This window comes from Cetorhinus maximus, unplaced genomic scaffold (assembly GCF_964194155.1).
Source record: "Cetorhinus maximus unplaced genomic scaffold, sCetMax3.hap1.1 HAP1_SCAFFOLD_1774, whole genome shotgun sequence".
Taxonomy (NCBI): domain Eukaryota; kingdom Metazoa; phylum Chordata; class Chondrichthyes; order Lamniformes; family Cetorhinidae; genus Cetorhinus; species Cetorhinus maximus.
The window spans coordinates 12,404-35,166 of NW_027597714.1; the positions used below are offsets into that span (position 1 = coordinate 12,404).

Sequence of the window (22,763 nt, forward strand, 5' to 3'; positions counted from 1 at the left end):
TAGGGGCTGGAGGAGGTTACAGAAATAGGGAGGGTTGTAGGGGCTGGAGGAGGTTACAGAGATAGGGAGGGTTCTGGGGGCTGGAGGAGGTTACAGAGATAAGTAGGGTTGTACAGTCTGGGGGAGGTGTCAGATGTAGCAAGGGTTGTAGCTTCTGAAGGAAGGTTACAGAGATAGTGCATTGCAGTGCAGTGTTCACTGATTCCTGGCCATTCTACAAGGAAGTACTCCCTCAGTACTGTCCCTCCGACAGTGCGGCACTCCCTCAGTACTGACCCTCCGACAGTGCGGCACTCCCTCAGTACTGACCCTCCGACAGTGCTGCACTCCCTCAGTACTGACCCTCTGACAGTGCAGCACTCCCTCAGTACTGACCCTCCGACAGTGCGGCACTCCCTCAGTACTGACCCTCCGACAGTGCAGCTCTCTCTCAGTACTGTCCCTCAAACAGTGCGGCACTATCTCAGTACTGTCCTTCCGACAGTGCAGCACTCCCTCAGTACCGTCCCCCCGACAGTGCTGCACTCCCTCAGTACTGTCCCACTGACAGTGCTGCACTCCCTTAGTACGGTCTCTCCGAAAGTGTTGCACTCCCTCAGTACTGTCCCTCCGACAGTGCGGCACTCCCTCAGTACTGACCGTCCGACAGTGCTGCACTCACTCAATACTGTCCATCCGACAGTGCTGCATTCCCTCATTACTGTCCCTCCGACAGTGCTGCATTCCCTCAGTACTGACCCTCCGACAGTGCGGCACTTCCTCAGTACTGACCCTCCGACAGTGCTGCACTCCCTCAGTACTGACCCTCCGACAGTGCTGCACTCTCTCAGTACTGTCCCTCCGACAGTGCGGCACTCCCTCAGTACAGGCAGCATAATCCTGCTGATGATGGAAATGTGAAATAAAGACGGAAGATGCTGGAATAACTCAGCAGATCTGGCAGCGTGTGTGGAGACTGGAGCCAGGTTAACGTTTAGAGTCCATATGAACCCCCGTCAGAAAATGCTTGGGGATGTCTGTCTGGACTTGTCACTGTGCAGGTCCCAAACCCACCAGTTTCAGAGTCACGTTTACGAGAGAGAGAGAGGGACAGTAAAACCCAGTGAGATAGAGACCAAAATGTTGTAAAGATAACCATCTCAAAGTTAAGGGATGGATTCTTTTGAGGTTTGCAGTCAGTGTGTAAATACTCACAGCCTATCAGGAGGTAAACGTAAATGAACCACCTCATCTTGTATAATCTCCACATTTGATGCATTAAACTTTCACAGTCCTGGAAATGGACCTCACTCTGATTTTCTCATTTCTGATCTTGTACGTGACCAGTACCTGGCTCTGAGCTGCACCTACATTTTGTGATAGTTTGTTTAACCCACACACTGAGAAACCTGCTCAACCCTTCGGTGCACTGTACTTCCTGGAACCCCGATTCGTGGGTAAACAAGAGGGACTGGAGGAGGTTACAGAGATAGGGAGGGTTGTAGGGGCTGGAGGAGGTTACAGAGATAGGGACGGTTGTAGTGGGCTATGGGAGGTTACAGAGATAGGGAGGGGTGTAGGTGCTGGAGAAGTTTACAGAGATAGGGAGGGTTGTAGGGGGATGGAGCAGGTTACATAGATAGGGAGGGTTGTAGGGGCTGGAGGAGGTTACAGAGATAGGGAGGGTTGTAGGGGCTGGAGGAGGTTACAGAGAGAGGGAGGGTTGGAGGGGGCTGGAGGAGGGTACAGAGATAGGGAGGGTTGTAGAGTGCTGGAGGAGGTTACAGAGATAGGGAAGTTTGTAGGGGCTGGAGGAGATTACAGAGATAAGTAGGGTTGTACAGACTGGGGGAGGTGTCAGATTTCGCAAGGGTTGTAGCGTCTGAAGGAAGGTTACAGAGATAGTGCATTGCAGTGCAGTGTTCACTGATTCCTGGCCCTTCTACAAGGAAGCACTCCCTCAGTACTGACCCTCCGACAGTGCGGCACTCCCTCAGTACTGACCCTCTGACAGTGCAGCAGTCCCTCAGTACTGACCCTCCGACAGTGCGGCGCTCCCTCAGTACTGACCCTCCGACAGTACGGCACTGCCTCAGTACTGACCCCCCGACAGTGCAGCACTCCCTTAGTACTGTTCCTCTGACAGTGCAGCAGTCCCTCAGTTCTGACTCTTCGGCAGTGATGCACTCCCCCAGTACTGATCCTCCGATAGTGCGGCACTCCCTCAGTACTGACCCTCCGACAGTGCAGCACTCTCTCAGTACTAACTCTCCGTCAGTGCTGCATTCCCTCAGCACTGACCATCCGACAGTGCTGCACTCCCTCAATACTGTCCCTCCAACAGTGCGGCTCTCCCTCTGTACCGTCCCTTCCACAGTCTTGCACTCCCTCAGTACTGACCCACCGACAGTGCTGCACTCCCTCAATACCGTCACTCCAACAGTGCTGTACTCCCTCAGTATTGTTCCTCCCACAGCGCTGGACTCACTCAGTACCTTCCCCCCGACAGTGCTGCACTCCCTCAGTACCTTCCCTCTGACACTGCTGCACTCCCTCAGTACTGTCCCTCCGACAGTGCTGCACTCGCTCAGTACTTGCCCTCCGACTGTGCTGCACTACCTCAGTACCGTAACTCCGACAGTGCTGCACTCCCTCAGTACTGACCATCTGACAGTGCGGCACTCCCTCAGTACTGACCCTCCGACAGTGCTGCCCTCCCTCAATACTGTCCCTCCGATAGTGCTGCTCTCCCTCAGTACTGGCCCTCCGACAGCGCTGCACTCCCTCAGTACTGACCCTCCGACAGTGCTCCACTCCCTCAATACAGGCAGCATAATCCTGCTGATGATGGAAATGTGAAATAAAGACGGAAGATGCTGGAATAACTCAGCAGATCTGGCAGCGTGTGTGGAGAGTGGAGCCAGGTTAACGTTTCGAGTCCGTATGAACCCCCATCAGAAAATGCCTGGGGACGTCTGTCTGGACTTGTCACTGTGCAGGTCCCGAACCCACCAGTTTCAGAGTCACGTTTACGAGAGAGAGAGAGAGACAGTAAAACCCAGTGAGATAGACACCAAAATGTTGTAAAGATAACCACCTCAAAGATAAGGGACGGATTCTTTTGAGGTTTGCAGTCAGTGTGTAAATACTCACAGCCTATCAGGAGGTAAACGTAAATGAACCACCTCATCTTGTATAATCTCCACATTTGATGCATTAAACTTTCACATTCCTTGAAATGGACCTCACTCTGATTTTCTCATTTCTGATCTTGTACGTGACCAGTACCTGGCTCTGAGCTGCACCTACATTTTGTGATAGTTTGTTTAACCCACACAATGAGAAACATGCACAATCCTTCGGTGCACTGTACTTCCTGGAACCCCGATTCGTGTGTAAACAAGAGGGACTGGAGGAGGTTACAGAGATAGGGAGGGTTGCAGGGGCTGGAGGAGGTTACAGAGATAGGGAGGGTTGTAGGGGCTGGAGGAGGTTACAGAGATAGGGAGGGTTGTAGCGTCTGAAGGAAGGTTACGGAGATAGTGCATTGCAGTGCAGTGTCCACTGATTCCTGGCCCTTCTACAAGGAAGCACTCCCTCAGTACTGACCCTCCGACAGTGCAGCACTCCCTCAGTACTGACCCTCCGACAGTGCAGCATTCCCTCAGTACTGACCCTCTGACAGTGCAGCACTTCCTCAGTACTGACCCACTGACAGTGCAGCACTCCCCCAGTACTGAACCTCCGACAGTGCGGCGCTCCCTCAGTACTGACCCTCCGACAGTGCAGCACTCCCTCACTACTGACACACTGACAGTGCGGCACTCCCTCAGTACTGACCCTCCGACAGTGCTGCACTCACTCAGTACTGTCCCTCCGACAGTGCAGCACTCCCTCAGTACTGTCCCTCCGACAGTGCGGCACTCCCTCAGTACTGTCCCTCCGACAGTGCGGCACTCCCTCAGTACTGACCCACTGACAGTGCAGCACTCCCTCAGTACTGACCCTTCGACAGCGCGGCACTCCCTCAGTACTGACCCACTGACACTACAGCACTCCCTCAGTACTGTCCCTCCGACAGTGCTGCACTCCCTCAATACAGGCAGCATAATCCTGCTGATGATGGAAATGTGAAATAAAGACGGAAGATGCTAGAATAACTCAGCAGATCTGGCAGCGTGTGTGGAGAGTGGAGCCAGGTTAACGTTTCGAGTCCGTATGAACCCCCATCAGAAAATGCCTGGGGATGTCTGTCTGGACTTGTCACTGTGCAGGTCCTGAACCCACCAGTTTCAGAGTCACGTTTACGAGAGAGAGAGAGGGACAGTAAAACCCAGTGAGATAGAGACCAAAATGTTGTAAAGATAACCACCTCAAAGTTAAGGGACGAATTCTTTTGAGGTTTGCAGTCAGTGTGTAAATACTCACAGCCTATCAGGAGGTAAACGTAAATGAACCACCTCATCTTGTATAATCTCCACATTTGATGCATTAAACTGTCACAGTCCAGGAAATGGACCTCACTCTGATTTTCTCATTTCCGATCTTGTACGTGACCAGTAACTGGCTCTGAGCTGCACCTACATTTTGTGATAGTTTGCTTATCCCACACACTGAGAAACCTGCACAATCCTTCGGTGCACTGTACTTCCTGGAACCCCGATTCGTGTGTAAACAAGAGGGGCTGGAGGAGGTTACAGAGATAGGGAGGGTTGTAGGGGCTGGAGGAGGTTACAGAGATAGGGAGTGTTGTAGGGGCTGGAGGAGGTTACAGGGATAGGGAGGGTTGTAGGGAGCTGGAGGAGGTTACAGAGATAGGGAGGGTTGCAGGGGCTGGAGGAGGTTACAAAGTTAGGGAGTGTTGTAGGGGCTGGAGGAGGTTACAGAGATAGGGAGGGTTGTTGGTGCTGGAGAAGGTTAAAGAGACAGGGAGGGTTTGTAGGGGCTGGAGGAGGTTTACAGAGACAGGGAGGGTTGTTGGGGTTGGAGAAGGTTACAGAGACAGGGAGGGTTTGTAGGGGCTGGAGGAAGGTTACAGAGACAGAGAGACTTTGTAGGGGCTGGACGAGGTTACCGAGATAGGTAGGCTTGTAGGGGCTGGAGGAGGTTACAGAGATAGGGAGGGTTTTAGGGGCTTAGAGGAGGTTACAGAGATAGGGAGGATTGTAGAATGTTTCAGAGACAGGGTGGATTGTAGGGTCTGGAGGAGGTTACAGAGATAGGGAGGGATGCAGGGGCTGGAGGAGGTTACAGAGATAGGGAGTGTTGTAAGGTCTGGAGGAGGTTACAGAGATAGGGAGGGTTGTAGGATCTGGAGGAGGTTACAGAGATAGGGAGGGTTGTAGGATCAGGAGGAGGTTACAGAGATAGGGAGGGTTGTAGGATCTGGAGGAGGTTATAGAGACAGGGAGGGTTGTAGGAGGTTTCAGAGATAGGGAGGGTCGTAGGGGCTGAAGGAGGCTATAGAGATAGGGAGAGTTGTAGGGTCAAGAGGAGGCTTCAGAGATAGGGGGTGTTTTAGGGGCTGGAGGAGACTTCAGAGATTGCGGGGGTTGTAGCGGCTGGAAGAGGTTGTAGAGATATTGGGTGTTGTAGGGGCTGGAGGTTACAGAGATAGGGAGGGTTGTAGGGGCTGGATTTGGTTGTAGAGATGGGGATGTTTGTAGGTCCTGGATGTGACAGAGAGACTGCCCGGGTGAGCGATTGGGATTGCTGGTGGTGGGGGGAATGAGAGAGCGAGATATAAACAGAGAATCAGTTTCATGGAGCAGATGAGATAGGGGAGAGACACAGGTGAAGTGGAGACCTGGTCATGGCCCAGCACTTGTGGTTTCAGCACAGTTTGTGGAGACAGGAACTGAGCACGTCTCTCACTGAGTGGTTTAAACAGGAGGTCAGACGAGGAGAAAGGTCAAAGTTGAACGAAGCACAGCTCACAGACATGGCAGGAATTGATCCGAGCGGGGAGTGTATCCTGGACTCTATATGGTCCAGGAGGGGTCAGTTAGCTCAAGGTGTTAGGATCTAGAGATAGTTTAATGTATATTTTTCTCTATTTGTGGGTTAAAAGATGAAACCTGTGGTCCAGTTTCATTTTTCAGTGGAGATTGCATCTCTAAGCTCTGTTTGTATACCTGCATTACTAATGAGGTTTTACGACACTTGAAGGGAAGGTCTCACAAGCACAAGGTAGGAAAAAAACTGTGCTGTTACCTAGCAACAGGAGTCCAGTTAGAAAGAGAGAAAAGTCAAAAAAAAACCCACCCGCCATCAATTAAAAGGTCACTTAAGCCGTTAAAATCCGATTCCGCGTTGCCAGAGTGCGATTTTGCCCTTGTCGCATGGGCAAAACGGGCAGGTGGGCAGCCGACAATTTCAAAACCCTCCTCCACGGGTGGGATAAAAAGGGTCAGCAGCATTGCAGGCGCGAGTCGTGAGGTGTTCAGGAGATCGTTTGCTGTTGGTGTGTTTTTGGTACTTGGTAGCTTCATCTCCATTCGGGGCTTCATTCTGAGCATTTCCAGGCTTCATTTCAGGCCTCATTGGTGTCTCCAAGGACCCCGGAGGTTTCAGACCGTGTGGGACCCTTCCAGTTGCCAGACAGCCTTCCATCACCCTGGGAATGGGGATTGTGGTCTCCGCTGGACGCACCCCACCTGAGGAGGGAGAGAGGGGAAGAAGGGAGAGGAGGCCGGGTATCCCAATGCAGCTTCCAGGGGAGGGTACCTGTGGGGAGGAGAGGCGCTGGCACAAGGGGAGCAGGGCCAGCTGGTAGTCTAAGTCGGAAGGGTCCGCAGAGAGCGCTGCTATCCTGCTGCCAGAGTTTCCAGGCGGCGATGCAGCTACCTCAATATGTCCGAGGTGCAGTGCCGAAGGAGGCTTCGTCTCTCCAGGGAGACAGTGACCTCCATTTGGACAGATGAGTGGGACTGGGATCAGCTCTGACTGTGTGGGTGGACACCCAATGCCAGTGGCTCTGAAGGTCACAGAGGAGCCCGCAGAGATGTCAGACAGCTTGTGCGCCAACGCGAGATCGTTCTGGACCTCCCGGCTCACCACTGACGAATGGGGAACTCACTGGGATGCTGGGTGCCTCATCCATCTCCCACACGGGCACTGACCACCTGAGGTCAGTGACTGTGTTGAGGGCTTGCAGGTCCGAGCGCAACCCCAGGAACCCCTGATTCTGTCGCTGGTGCTGCCTCTCCATGTGAGTGGCCGCTCTCTCAATGGTGGAGTCAGGGCGCTCGGCCGTGAGGGTTAACGCAGTGATCATGCTCCACATGGACTCCTCCACAGCAGAGAGCCTGGCACTCAGACCCACACGGATCTCCACCAGATCCTCCCGGACATCCCACTGGACATCCAGCATCTACCGCCTGACGGACAACTCCATAGGCTCATCATCTGGTTTCGACCCAGCATGGTCCTGGTCTCCAGCAGCCCTCCGACTGCCGGCGCCCAGCGCACACTCTCTGCCTCCGCCTGCCCCCTCAAGCGAGTGCCCTCAAGACGAGGTCTTGGAGATTGGAGGTTGGAAACCCTCGGATGCTGGGTTGGTGGAGGGAGTGAATGTTTGTGGATGGGGTGCCCATCAAGCGGGGCTGCTTTGTCCTGGACGGTGTCGAGCTTCTTGAGTGTTGTGGGAGCTGCATTCATCCAGGCAAGTGGGGAGTATCCCATCACACTCCTGACTTGTGCCTTGTAGATGGTGGACAGGCTTTGGGGAGACAGGAGGTGAGTTACTGACCACAGGAATCCCAACCCCTGAACTGCGTTTGTAGCCCCAGTATTTACATGGCTAGTCCAATTCAGTGAGGAGGAGTTGAGGAGGTGAGGAGGAGTTGAGGAGGTGAGGAGGAGTTGAGGGGCTGATGAGGAGTTGAGGAGGTGAGGAGGAGTTGAGGAGGTGAGGAGGAGTTGAGGAGGTGAGGAGGAGTTGAGGAGGTGAGGAGGATTTGAGTGCATTTCAAGCAATGACCTGGTTATAGAGTGAGTGGTTAGCACGATCACCCCTTAACACATGAGCATAGGCTACCCATAGGCTGTATCCATTCGACTGTGGTTATCCTGTAGGAAGGTGATGATATTCCACGTCTTTGGGAACATGGTGTCTGTGACCACCTCGATGCAATGGTATACATCAGGCTGTGTTATCTCAGGTGAGCTCTCCACAAACTGCCTGGAATGAGCCAGAGTTTTCCTCTGCACTGAGTCTCACTCAGTGAGGTCGGTAAATGCCTGACCTGTCTCTCGGGGCAGGAGAAGATCATCGGACCCTCTGCTGGAAATCTTGGGGTTAAGAGCCGTGGCCGAATGGAAGAGACATCAGGCTCGAGGGGCTGAATGGCCTCCTCCTGTTCCTCTCTCCACATGATCTGAAGTTATCCCAATGCATCGATCTCTCCCCTGGTCTCTGTCGCGGACGTGCGGAGGGTTGCTAACAGAACTGTACCTGTGAGATACTCATAGACATGGGGCACTCCATAACAGTCCAAACGACATTCTCTGTACAGGGCGGAGTGCTGAGAGATCCTTCATATCAGAAAAATGGAGCCAGTTTCCAGGGAATAACCTTATCCAGTTTCAAAGACAGAATCCGTGCTTCACCTGGAGGTGAACAGAAATGGAAGCAAAAAATGATAGTGTCCAAAACACACGTAATGGTGAGAAGGTGGGATTGAGGGATATGGAGAGAAGGAGGGATTGAGGGGCGTGGGGGGGAAGTTGGGATTGAGGGATATAGGGAGAAGGTGGGATTGAGGGATACGGGGAGATGCTGGGATTGAGGGATATGGAGAGAAGGTGGGATTGAGGGATTTGGAGAGAAGGTGGGATTAAGGGATATGGAGAGAAGGTGGGATTGAGGGATATGGAGAGATGGTGGGATTGAGGGATACGGGGAGAAGGTGGTATTGAGGGATATGGGGAGAAGGTGGGATTGAGGGATATGGGGAGAAGGTGGGATTGAGGGGCGTTGGGAGAAGGTGGGATTGAGGGGCGTGGGGAGAAGGTGGGAGTTGGGGAAATCATAGGAAGGTGGGTTTAATGCGTTGGATGTGCTGAGTGTTGATGGAGCTTTACTCCTTATCACTGTCCTGTACCTGCCCTGGCAATGTTCGGACACTAGAGGGAGATCAAAACTGCTCCTGATCACTGTCCAGTGATCACTGGGTTAGAGAGAGAGAGGAAATCAGCCAGGGTTCCTGCTCCCGATCACTGTCCAGTGATCCCTGGGTTAGAGAGAGAGAGGAAATCAGCCAGGGTTCCTGCTCCTGATCACTGTCCAGTGATGTCTGGGTTAGAGAGAGAGAGGGGAAATCAGCCAGGGTTCCTGCTCCTGATCACTGTCCAGTGATCCCTGGGTTAGAGAGAGAGGGGAAATCAGCCAGGGTTCCTGCTCCTTATCCCTGTCCAGTGATCCCTGGGTTAGAGAGAGAGAGGAAATCAGCCAGGGTTCCTGCTCCTGATCACTGTCCAGTGATGTCTGGGTTAGAGAGAGAGAGGGGAAATCAGCCAGGGTTCCTGCTCCCGATCACTGTCCAGTGATCCCTGGGTTAGAGAGAGAGAGGAAATCAGCCAGGGTTCCTGCTCCTGATCACTGCCCAGTGATGTCTGGGTTAGAGAGAGAGAGGAAATCAGCCAGGGTTCCTGCTCCTGATCACTGTCCAGTGATCCCTGGGTTAGAGAGAGAGGGGAAATCAGCCAGGTTTTCTGCCCCTGATCACTGTGCAGTAATCCCGGGTTAGATACAGAGGGGAAATCAGCCTGTGTTCCTTTTCCTGATCACTGTCCAGTGGTACCTGTGTTAGATAGAAATGGGAAAGCAGCTCCTGATCAGTGACCAGTGATGTCTGGCACAGAGTGACAGAGACAGAGACAGAGACAGAGACAGAGACAGGAAATCATCCAGGGTTCCTGCTCTTGAACACTGTGTAATGGGTTAGAGAGAGACGGGAAATCAGCCAGGCTTCCTTTTCCTGATCAATGACCAGTGATCTCTGGGTTAGAGAGAGAGGTGAAATCAGCCAGGGTTCCTGCTCCTGATCACTGTCCATTGGTTCCTGTGTTAGATGGAGTTGGGAAATCAGCCAGGGATCTTGCTTCCGATCACTGTCCAATGATGTTAGAATCAGAGTGAGAGAGAGAGAGTGAGAGAGAGTGAGTTAGATAGAGTGAGTGAGTGAGTGAGTGAAAGAGAGAAAATGAGAGAGAGTGAGTGAGAGAGAGTGAAAGAGAGGAAATCAGCCAGGGTTCCTGCTCCTGATCACTGTCCAGTGGTCCCTGGGTTAGAGAGAGAGGGGAAATCAGCCAGGGTTCCTGCTCTTTATCACTGTCCAGTGATCCCTGGGTTAGAGAGAGAGGGGAAATCAGCCAGGGTTCCTGCTCCTTATCACTGTCCAGTGATCCCTGATTAGAGACATAGGGGAAATCAGCCAGGGTTCCTGCTCCTGATCACTGTCCTGTGATCCCTGGGTTAGACAGAGAGAGGGTAAATCAGCCAGGGTTCCTGCTCCTGATCACTGTCCAGTGATCCCTGGGTTAGAGAGAGAGAGGGTAAATCAACCAGGGTTCCTGCTTCTGATCACTGTCCAGTGATCCCTGGGTTAGACAGAGAGAGGGTAAATCAGCCAGGGTTCCTGCTCCTGATCACTGTCCATTGATCCCGGGTTTAGAGTCAGAGGGTAAATCAGCCATTCTTCCTGCTCCTGATCACTGTCCAGTGATCCCTGGGTTAGACAGAGAGAGGGTAAATCAGCCAGGGTTCCTGCTCCTGATCACTGTCCATTGATCCCGGGTTTAGAGTCAGAGGGTAAATCAGCCATTCTTCCTGCTCCTGATTACTGTCCAGTGATCCCGGGTTTAGAGTCAGAGGGTAAATCAGCCAGAGTTCCTGCTCCTGATCACTGTCCAATGATCCCTGTGTTAGAGAGAGAGGGGAAATCAGCCAGGGTTCCTGCTCCTGATCACTGTGCAGTGATCCCTGGGTTAGAGAGAGAGAGTGGAAATCAGCCAGGGTTCCTGCTCCTGATCACTGTCCAGTGATCCCTGGGTTAGAGAGAGAGAGGGGAAATCAGCCAGGGTTCCTGCTCCTGATCACTGTCCAGTGATCCCTGGGGTAGAGAGAGAGAGAGGAAATCAGCCAGGATCCTGCTCCTCATCACTGTCCAGTGATCCCTGGGTTAGAGAGAGAGGGGTGAAATCAGCCAGGGTTCCTGCTCCTGATCACTGTCCAGTGATCCCTTGGTTAGATGGAGATGTGAAATCAACCAGGGTTCCTGCTCCTGATCACTGTCCAGTGATCCGTGGGTTAGATGGAGATGTGAAATCAACCAGGGCCCCCGCTCCTTATCACTGTCCAGTGATCCCTGGGTTAGAGAGAGAGAGGTGAAATCAGCCAGGGTTCCTGCTCCTGATCACTGTCCAGTGATTCCAGGTTAGAGAGAGGGTGGAAATCAGCCAGGGTTCCTGCTCCTGATCACTGTCCATTGGTTCCTGTGTTAGATGGAGTTGGGAAATCAGCCAGGGATCTTGCTGCCGATCACTGTCCAATGATGTTGGAATCAGAGTGAGAGAGAGAGAGTGAGTGAGAGAGAGTGAGTGAGAGAGAGTGAGTGAGAGAGAATCAGTGAGAGAGAGTGAGTGAGAGAGAATGAGTGAGAGAGAGTGAGTGAGAGAGAGTGAGTGAGTGAGTGTAAGAGAGAAAATGAGAGAGAGAGTGAGTGAGAGAGAGTGAGAGAGTGGAAATCAGCCAGGGTTCCTGCTCCTGATCACTGTCCAGTGGACCCTGGGATAGAGAGAGAGGGGAAATCAGCCAGGGTTCCTGCTCCTGATCACTGTCCAGTGGAACATGGGTTCGAGAGAGAGGGGAAATTAGTCAGGTTTCCTGCTCCAGATCACTGTCAAGTGATGTCTAGTTCAGGGAGAGAGAAAGAGAGAGAAAGGGTAATCAGCCAGGGTTCCTGCTCCTGATCACTGTGTAGTGATCACTGGGTTAGAGTGAGATGGGAAATCAGCCTGGATTCCTTTTCCTGATCACTGTCCAGTGATCCCGGGTTTAGAGTCAGAGGGTAAATCAGCCAGGGTTCCTGTTCCTGATCACTGCCCAGTGATCCCTGTGTTAGAGAGAGAGGGGAAATCAGCCAGAGTTCCTGCTCCTGATCACTGTGCAGTGATCCCTGGGTTAGAGAGAGAGAGGGGAAATCAGCCAGGGTTCCTGCTCCTGATCACTGTCCAGTGATACCTGGGTTAGAGAGAGAGTGGAAATCAGCCAGGGTTCCTGCTCCTGATCACTGTCCAGTGACCCCTGGGTTAGAGAGAGAGTGGAAATCAGCCAGGGTTCCTGCTCCTGATCACTGTCCAGTGATCCCTGGGTTAGAGAGAGAGGGGTGAAATCAGCCAGGGTTCCTGCTCCTGATCACTGTCCAGTGATCCCTTGGTTAGATGGAGATGTGAAATCAACCAGGGTTCCTGCTCCTGATCACTGTCCAGTGATCCGTGGGTTAGATGGAGATGTGAAATCAACCAGGGCCCCCGCTCCTTATCACTGTCCAGTGATCCCTGGGTTAGAGAGAGAGAGATGAAATCAGCCAGGGTTCCTGCTCCTGATCACTGTCCAGTGATTCCAGGTTAGAGAGAGGGTGGAAATCAGCCAGGGTTCCTGCTCCTGATCACTGTCCATTGGTTCCTGTGTTAGATGGAGTTGGGAAATCAGCCAGGGATCTTGCTGCCGATCACTGTCCAATGATGTTGGAATCAGAGTGAGAGAGAGAGAGTGAGTGAGAGAGAGTGAGTGAGAGAGAGTGAGTGAGAGAGAATCAGTGAGAGAGAGTGAGTGAGAGAGAATGAGTGAGAGAGAGTGAGTGAGAGAGAGTGAGTGAGTGAGTGTAAGAGATAAAATGAGAGAGAGAGTGAGTGAGAGAGAGTGAGAGAGAGGAAATCAGCGAGGGTTCCTGCTCCTGATCACTGTCCAGTGGTCACAGGGTTAGAGAGAGAGAGGGGAAATCAGCCAGGGTTCCTGCTCCTGATCACTGCGCAGTGATCCCTGGGTTAGAGAGAGAGAGGAAATCAGCCAGGGTTCCTACTCCTGATCACTGCGCAGTGATCCCTGGGTTAGGGAGAGAGAGGGGAAATCAGCCAGGGTTCCTGCTCCTGATCACTGTCCAGTGATCCCTGGGTTAGAGAGGGGGGAAATCAGCCAGGGTTCCTGCTCCTGATCCACTGTGTAGTGATCCCTGGGTTTGAGTGAGATGGGAAATCAGCCTGGATTCCTTTTCCTGATCACTGTCCTGTCATCCTGGGGTTAGAGACAGAGGGGAAATCAGCCAGGGTTCCTGCTCCTGATCACAGCCCGTTGATCTCCCATTCCTGAATTTCCTCACCCCTGGAACCATTCTCTGAATCTTTTCTGCCCTCTCGCTGAAGCCTTTTTCATCCTCCCTGAAGTGTGATGCCTGGAGCTGGACACAATTCTCTTGTTGAGGCTGAGCCAGTGTTTTATACACGTTTAACATAACCTCCCTGCCCTTGTAATCTATACCCCTATTAATAAAGCCCAGGATACTGTCTGCTTTATTACCCGCTCACTCACCCTGACCCCCTTTAGAATTGTACCCTTTATTTGATATTGTCTCTCCAAATTCTTCCTCCCACAATGAACAACTTCACTCTCTACGTTAAACTGCAATTGCCATCTGCCTGCCCACTTCACCAGTTCAACGTATAGAGTGTGCACAGCAAGATTCCAATAAGTTACAATGATCAGAGATATTTGGATAGTTGCTCGTTAGTTTTTATTGACATATTGCTTGTGAAAAGGATAGAGCACAAATTATTTTAATTTGAGGTCAACATTGTTAATTCAACATTTAAAACACTGTCAATCTATCAAACATGACCTTAATATACAGTTTGCACAGATAGGAAGAGGAGGAGGCCATTCAGCCCCTCAGACCTGATCGTTTGCCATGTGGGGAGCATGGTTAGGGAGCGTGAGTGCAGAGTATTGATCATTAGGCGGGTGAGGGTTGATGGTGTGCGAGGTTGGGGAGGGGTTGAGTGTGTGAGGGGAGGGAGGGGGGTTGAGGGTCGCGGAGGTGGGGAGGGATTGAGGGTGTGTGAGGGGAGGGATGGGGGTTGAGGGTTGGTGAGGTGGGGTGGGGTTGAGGGGATGGATTGGGGTTGATGGTTGGGGAGGTGGGGAGGGGTTGAGGGTGTGTGAGGGGAGGGATGGGGGTTGAGGGTCGCGGAGGTGGGGAGGGATTGAGGGTGTGTGAGGGGAGGGATGGGGTTTGAGCGTTGGGGAGGTGCGGAGTGGTTGAGGGGAGGGATGGGGGTTGAGGGTTGGGGAGGTGGGGAATGGTTGAGGGTGTGTGAGGGGAGGGATTGGGATTGAGGGTTGGGGAGGTGGGGAGGGGTTGAGGGTGTGTGAGGGAAGGGATGGGGGTTGAGGGTTGTGGAGGGGTTGAGGGGATGGATGGGGGTTGAGGGTTGGGGTGGAGGGGAGGGGTGAGGGTGTGTGAGGGGAGGGATGGGGGTTGAGGATTGGGGAGGTGGGGAGTGGTTGAGGGTGTGTGAGGGGAGGGATGGGGTTGAGCGTTGGGGCGGTGGGGAGTGGTTGAGGGTATGTGAGGGGAGGGATGGGGATTGAGGGTTAGGGAGGTGGGGAGGGGTTGTGGGGAGGGATGGGGGTTGAGGGTTGGGGAGGTGGGGAGGGGTTGAGGGTGTGTGAGGTGAGGGATGGGGGTTGAGGGTTGGGGAGGTGGGGAGGGTTTGAGGGTGTGTGAGGGGAGAGATGGGGGGTGAGGGTTGGGGAGGTGGGGAGGGGTTGAGGGTGTGTGAGGGGAGGGATGGGGCTTGAGGGTTGGGGAGGTGGGGAGGGTTTGATGGTGTGTGAGGGGAGTGATGGGGGTTCAGGTTTGGGGAGATGGGGAGGGGTTGAGGGTGTGTGAGGGGAGTGATGGGGGTTCAGGTTTGGGGTGATGGGGAGGGGTTGAGGGTGTGTGAGGGGAGGGATGGGTGTTAAGGTTTGGGGAGTTGGGGAGGGTTTGAGGGTGTTTGAGGGGTATTGGATGGGGGTTGAGGGTTGGGGAGATGTTGGGAAATTGGAATATATTCCTGGGAGAAGCCCTTGTAGAGAAATGCACCTAACCCCCCCAGAGTGACCAAGATCCCCAAGGCGATCAGAAACCAGACCCACCAGGGTAGGGTCTCCCGGTAAACTCTCAGACAGTCACTACCGTCCCTCTCCAGCCCCACCTCAACTCCCTCGTAGCCTCCCGAGCGGAGGGTGAAGTTGCAGTTTCCCCCTGAGCCCTCGGCCTTTACAATCTCAAATTTCTCATAGGGAGGGATTAAGATCTCATCTTCCTCCTTAAAGAACGAGTAATTGGGGATCTTGACACCGTAAGCCGTGTTTAGCACAAAGAAAGTCCTGTTTCCAAATCCCTCGGCAACTCTTCTGTTGAGGGAGGTGGAGGCGAATCTCCCAAACCTCATCTCCTGGCCCCGTCTCCCAGACATGGGAATGTTCAACCCGCGATAAGCGTGTAACTGTTTGGAATGATCTCTCAATGCCTGGAGAGCGATGGTTAGGAGATAGTGGAAACCCTTCAGTTTAAATTTGGAGTTGTATTCGTTGATATTTCCATATTCATGAACCTCATCGTTAAATGCCTTGTACAATGGTCCATTATGGGTGTACATAGTGACCACGATCATGTGCTCCTTAAGGAGACCGTGGGGAATGGTGCGCCAATTCCAAAACTTTCTTGCCAAATCCCAAACATTCATGAATGTCTTGTTTCTCTTCAGTTCTTCATTCAAACACTCGATCGCCAAGTTGTCCCAATCTTCACTCCGTGTGAACCAATACGCGGCCGAGTTCTCTTCCATATCCAGCCCATTGCCACCCGTGTGGATCCCACAGCTTTCCCCATCGCTGACCAGGGAGGTGACCAGTCCCTGTGCTGTGAATCAGAGAGAGAGAGTGAGACAAGTCCCAGTGATACAGTCTCTTCCACAACAACACAATGAGCCAACGCCTCACAGCAGTGACAGTTTGTATCAGAAACCCACCATGACACGGAAAGACAGAAGGGGATTTCAGGGAGAGATCGCTCAAAGAGAGAGAGAGAGAGAGAGAGAGATTGGAAAGGCAGTCGGACAGGAGGGAAACAGGTGGAGAGGTTTAGGGAGGGAATTCCAGAGCTCAGGGGACCCCAGGCAGCTGAAGGCACGGCCGCCGATGGTGGAGCGATGGGAATGGGGGGATGGTCAAGTGGCCGGAATTGGAGGAGTGCAGAGATCTCAGAGGGTCGTAGGAGTGTTACAGAGATAGGGAGGGTTGTAAGGGCTGGAGGAGGTTACAGAGATAGGGAGGGTTGTAGGGGCTGGAGGAGGTTACAGAGATAGGGAGGGTTGTAGGGGCTGGAGGAGTTTACAGAGATAGGGAGGGGCGTAGGGGCTGGAGGAGGTTACAGAGATAGGGAGGGTTGTAGGGGCTGGAGGAGGTTACAGAGATAGGGAGAATTGTACAGTCTGGTGGAGGTGTCAGATGTAGCAAGGGTTGTAGCGTCTGAAGGAAGGTTACAGAGATAGTGCATTGAAGTGCAGTGTGCTCTGAATTCTGGCCCTTCTACAAGGAAGCACTCCCTCAGTACTGACCCTCCGACAGTGCAGCACTCCCTCAGTACTGACCCTCCGACAGTGCGGCACTCCCTCAGTACTGACCATCCGACAGTGCGGCACTCCCTCAGTACTGACCCTCCGACAGTGCTGCACTCCCTCAGTACTGTCCCTCCGACCGTGCAGCACTCCCTCAGTACTGACCTTCCGACAGTGCTGCACTCCCTCAGTACTGACCCTCCGACAGTGCTGCACTCCCTCAGTACTGACCCTCCGACCGTGCTGCACTCCCTCGGTACTGTCCCTCCGACAGTGCTGCACTCCCTCAGTACTGACCCTCCGACAGTGCTGCACTCCCTTAGTACTGTTCCTCCGACAGTGCTGCGCTCCCTCAGTACTGACCCTCCGACAGTGCTGCACTCCCTCAGTACTGACTCTTCGGCCGTGCAGCACTCCCCCAGTACTGATACTCCGATAGTGCAGCACTCTCTCAGTACTAACTCTCCGACAGTGCTGCATTCCCTCAGCACTGACCATCCGACAGTGCTGCACTCCCTCAATACTGTCCCTCCAACAGTGCGGCTCTCCCTCTGTACCGTCCCTTCCACAGTCTTGCACTCCCTCAGCACTGACCCACCGACAGTGCTGCACTCCCTCAATACCGTCACTCCAACAGCGCTGTACTCCCTCAATACTGTTCCTCCCACAGCGCTGGACTCACTCAGTACCTTCCCCACGACAGTGCTGCACTCCCTCAGTACCTTCCCTCCGACACTGCTGCACTCCCTCAGTACTGTCCCTCCGACTGTGCTGCACTCGCTCAGTACTTGCCCTCCGACTGTGCTGCACTCCCTCAGAACCGTCCCTCCGACAGTGCTGCACTCCCTCAGTACTGACCCTCTGACAGTGCGGCACTCCCTCAGTACTGACCCTCCGACAGTGCTGCACTCCCTCAGTACTGACCCTCCGACAGTGCTGCCCTCCCTCAATACTGTCCCTCCGACAGTGCTGCACCCCCTCAGTACTGTCCCTCCGACAGTGCTGCACTCCCTCAGTACTGACCCTCCGACAGTGCTGCACCCCCTCAGTACTGTTCCTCCGACTGTGCTGCACTCCCTCAGTACTGTCCCTCCCACAGTGCTGCACCCCCTCAGTACTGACCCTCCGACAGTGCTGCACTCCCTCAGTACTGTCCCTCCGACAGTGCTGCACTCCCTCAGTACAGGCAGCATAATTCTGCTGATGATGGAAATGTGAAATAAAGACGGAAGATGCTGGAATAACTCAGCAGATCTGGCAGCGTGTGTGGAGAGTGGAGCCAGGATAACGTTTCGAGTCCGTATGAACCCCCATCAGAAAATGCCTGGGGATGTCTGTCTGGACTTGTCACTGTGCAGGTCCCGAACCCACCAGTTTCAGAGTCACGTTTACGAGAGAGAGAGAGAGGGACAGTAAAACCCAGTGAGATAGAGACCAAAATGTTGTAAAGATAACCACCTCAAAGTTAAGGGACGGATTCTTTTGAGGTTTGCAGTCAGTGTGTAAATACTCACAGCCTATCAGAAGGTAAATGTAAATGAACCACCTCATCATGTGTAATCTCCACATTTGATGCAATAAACTTTCACAGTCCTGGAAATGGACCTCACTCTGATTTTCTCATTTCCGATCTTGGACGTGACCAGTACCTGGCTCTGAGCTGCACCTACATTTTGTGATAGTTTGTTTAACCCACACACTGAGAAACGTGCACAATCCTTCGGTGCACTGCACTTCCTTGAACCCCGATTCGTGTGTAGACAAGAGGGGCTGGAGGAGGTTACAGAGATAGGGAGGGTTGTAGGGACTGGAGGAAGGTTACAGAGATAGTGCATTGCAGTGCAGTGTCCACTGATTCCTGGCCCTTGTACAAGGAAGCACTCCCTCAGTACTGACCCTCCGACAGTGCAGCACTCCCTCAGTACTGACCCTCCGACAGTGCGGCACTCCCTCAGTACTGACCCACTGACAGAGCTGCATTCCCTCAGTACTGACACTCTGACAGTGCGGCACTCCCTCAGTACTGACCCACTGACAGTGCAGCACTCCCCCAGTACTGACCCTCCGATAGTGCTGCACTCCCTCAGTACTGGCCCTCCGACAGTGCTGCACTTCCTCAATACTGTCAATCCGATAGTGCTGCACCCCCTCAGTACTGTCCCTCCGACAGTGCTGTACTCCCTCAGTACTGATCCTCCGACAGTGCTGCACCCCCTCAGTACTGTCCCTCCGACTGTGCTGCACTCCCTCAGTACTGACCCTCTGACAGTGCGGCACTCCCTCAGTACTGTCCCTCCGACAGTGCTGCACACCCTCAGTACTGTCCCTCCGACATTGCGGCACTCCCTCAGTACTGACCCTCCGACAGTGCGGCACTCCCTCAGTACTGACCCTCCGACAGTGTTGCACTCCCTCAGCACTGACCCTCCGACTGTGCGGCACTCCCTCAGTACTGACCCTCCGACAGTGCTGCACTCCCTCAGTACAGGCAGCATAATCCTGCTGATGATGGAAATGTGAAATAAAGACGGAAGATGCTGGAATAACTCAGCAGATCTGGCAGCGTGTGTGGAGAGTGGAGCCAGGTTAACGTTTCGAGTCCGTATGAACCCCCATCAGAAAATGCCTGGGGATGTCTGTCTGGACTTGTCACTGTGCAGGTCCCAAACCCACCAGTTTCAGAGTCACGTTTACGAGAGAGAGAGAGGGACAGTAAAACCCAGTGAGATAGAGACCAAAATGTTGTAAAGATAACCACCTCAAAGTTAAGGGACGGATTCTTTTGATGTTTGCAGTCAGTGTGTAAATACTCACAGCCTATCAGGAGGTAAACGTAAATGAACCACCTCATCTTGTATAATCTCCACATTTGATGCAATAAACTTTCAAATTCCTGGAAATGGACCTCACTCTGATTTTCTCATTCCCGATCTTGTACGTGACCAGTACCTGGCTCTGAGCTGCACCTACATTTTGTGATAGTTTGTTTAACCCACACACTGAGAAACGTGCAAAATCCTTCGGTGCACTGTACTTCCTGGAACCCCGATTCGTGTGTAAACAAGAGGGGCTGGAGGAGGTTACAGAGATAGGGAGTGTTGTAGGGGCTGGAGGAGGTTACAGAGATAGGGAGGGTTGTAGAGTCTGATGGAAGGTTACAGAGATAGTGCATTGCAGTGCAGTGTCCACTGATTCCTGGCCCTTCTACAAGGAAGCAGTCCCTCAGTACTGACTTTCCGACAGTGCGGCACTCCCTCAGTACTGAACCTCCGACAGTGCGGTGCTGCCTCAGTACTGACCTTCCGACAGTGCAGCACTCCCTCAGTGCTGACCCTCTGACAGTGGAGCGCTCCCTCAGTACTGACCCTCCGACATTGCGGCACTCCCTCAGTACTGACCCACTGACAGTGCAGCACTCCCTCAGTACTGACCCTCCGCCAGTGCAGCACTCCCTCAGTACTGACCCACTGACAGTGCAGAACTCCCTCAGTACTGACCCACTGACAGTGCAGCACTCACTCAGTACTGACCCTCCAACAGTGCGGCACTCCCTTAGTACTGACCCACTGACAGTGCAGCACTCCTTCAGTACTGACCATCCGCCAGTGCAGCACTCCCTCAGTACTGACCCACTGAAAGTGCAGCACTCCCTCATTACTGACCCACTGACAGTGCAGCACTCCCTCAGTACTGACCCTCCGACAGTGCGGCGCTCCCTCAGTACTGACCCACCGAAAGTGCTGCTCTTCCTCAATACTGTCAATCCGACTGTGCAGCACTCCCTCAGTACTGTCCCTCCGACAGTGCAGCACTCCTTCAGTACTGTCCCCCCGACAGTGCTGCACTCCCTCAGTACTGGCCCTCCGACAGTGCGGCACACCCTCAGTACTGACCCTCCGACAGTGCGGCACTCCCTCAGTACTGACCCTCCGACAGTGCTGCACTTCCTCAGTACTGACCCTCCGACAGTGCTGCACTCCCTCAGTGCTGACCCTCCGACAGTGCTGCACTCCCTCAGTACTGACCCTCCGACAGTGCGGCACTCCCTCAGTACTGTCCCTCCGACAGTGCTGCACTCCCTCAGTACTGACACTCCGACAGTGCGGCACTCCCTCAGTACAGGCAGCATAATCCGGCTGATGATGGAAATGTGAAATAAAGACGGAAGATGCTGGAATAACTCAGCAGATCTGGCAGCGTTTGTGGAGACTGGAGCCAGGTTAACGTTTCGAGTCCGTATGAACCCCCATCAGAAAATGCCTGGGGATGTCTGTCTGGACTTGTCACTGTGCAGGTCCCAAACCCACCAGTTTCAGAGTCACGTTTACGAGAGAGAGAGAGGGACAGTAAAACCCAGTGAGATAGGGACCAAAATGTTGTAAAGATAACCACCTCAAAGTTAAGGGACGGATTCTTTTGAGGTTTGCAGTCAGTGTGTAAATACTCACAGCCTATCAGGAGGTAAACGTAAATGAACCACCTCATCTTGTATAATCTCCACATTTGATGCAATAAACTTTCACAGTCCTGGAAATGGACCTCACTTTGATTTTCTCATTTCCGATCTTGGACGTGACCAGTACCTGGCTCTGAGCTGCACCTACATTTTGTGATAGTTTGTTTAACCCACACACTGAGAAACGTGCACAATTTTTCAGTGCACTGTACTTCCTGGAACCCCGATTCGTGTATAAACAAGAGGGGCTGGAGGAGGTTACAGAGATAGGGAGGGTTGTAGGGTCTGGAGGAAGGTTACAGAGATATTGCATTGCAGTGCAGTGTCCACTGATTCCTGGCCCTTCTAAAGGAAGCACTCCCTCAGTACTGACACTCCGACAGTGCGGCACTCCCTCAGTACTGACCCACTGACAGAGCTGCATTCCCTCAGTACTGACCCTCTGACAGTGCAGCACTCCCTCAGTACTGACCCTCTGACAGTGCGGCACTCCTCAGCACTTTCCGTCCGACAGTGCGGCACTCCCTCAATACTGACCCTCCGACAGTGCTGCACTCCCTCAATACTGTCCCGCCGACAGTGCTGCACTCCCTCAGTACTGTCCCTCCGACTGTGCTGCACTCCCTCAATACTGTCCCTCCGACAGTGCTGCACTCCCTCAGTACTGTCCCTCTGACAGTGCGGCACTCCCTCAATACTGTCCCTCCGACAGTGCTGCACTCCCTCAGTACTGTCCCTCTGACAGTGCGGCACTCCCTCAGTACTGTCCCTCAGACAGTGCGGCACTCCCTCAGTACTGACCCTCTGACAGTGCTGCACTCCCTCAGTACTGACCCTCCGACAGTGCGGCACTCCCTCAGTACTGACCCTCCGACAGTGCTGCAATCCCTCAATACTGTCCCTCTGACAGTGCGGCACTCCCTCAATTCTGTCCCTCCGACAGTGCTGCACTCCCTCAGTACTTTCCGTCCGACATTGCGGCACTCCCTCAATACTGTCCCTCCGACAGTGCAGCACTCTCTCAGTACTGTCCCCCCGACAGTGCTGCACTCCCTCAGTACTGACCCTCCGACAGTGCAGCACTCCCTCAGTACTGACTCTCCGACAGTGCTGCACTCCCTCAGTACATGCAGCATAATCCTGCTGATGATGGAAATGTGAAAAAAAGACGGAAGATGCTGGAATAACTCAGCAGATCTGGCAGCGTGTGTGGAGAGTGGAGCCAGGTTAACGTTTCGAGTCCGTATGAACCCCCATCAGAAAATGCCTGGGGATGTCTGTCTGGACTTGTCACTGTGCAGGTCCCAAACCCACCAGTTTCAGAGTCACGTTTACGAGAGAGAGAGAGGGACAGTAAAACCCAGTGAGATAGACACCAAAATGTTGTAAAGATAACCCCCTCAAAGTTAAGGGACGGATTCTTTTGAGGTTTGCAGTCAGTGTGTAAATACTCACAGCCTATCAGGAGGTAAACGTAAATGAACCACCTCATCTTGGATAATCTCCACATTTGATGCATTAAACTTTCACATTCCTGGAAATGGACCTCACTCTGATTTTATCATTTCTGATCTTGTACGTGACCAGTACCTGGCTCTGAGCTGCACCTACATTCTGTGATAGTTTGTTTAACCCACACAATGAGAAACGTGCACCACCCTTC

At 53.1% G+C, this 22,763-nt stretch overlaps 1 protein-coding gene across 1 annotated transcript; it reads right to left on the minus strand.

Moving 5' to 3' along the window:
• Window positions 1-15,000: 15,000 nt before the first annotated feature.
• Window positions 15,001-22,619, minus strand: LOC144676640 (erythroblast NAD(P)(+)--arginine ADP-ribosyltransferase-like). Its single transcript, XM_078537011.1, has 2 exons — window positions 22,556-22,619; window positions 15,001-15,947 (listed from the first exon to the last, which is right to left on the minus strand). The coding sequence occupies exons 1-2, from the start codon at window positions 22,617-22,619 to the stop codon at window positions 15,001-15,003; spliced, it is 1,011 nt and encodes a 336-aa protein (XP_078393137.1).
• Between the last annotated feature and the right edge of the window lie 144 nt (window positions 22,620-22,763).

What these genes read in the sequence shown, in the direction of transcription:
- LOC144676640 (XM_078537011.1), bottom strand. Translation starts at nt 22,619, where the DNA reads ATGCATCAAATGTGGAGATTATCCAAGATGAGGTGGTTCATTTACGTT. An exon ending in CGTTTACCTCCTGATAGGCT is followed by an intron (nt 15,948 to 22,555) that starts GTGAGTATTTAC and finishes TCTGATTCACAG; the next exon opens with CACAGGGACTGGTCACCTCC.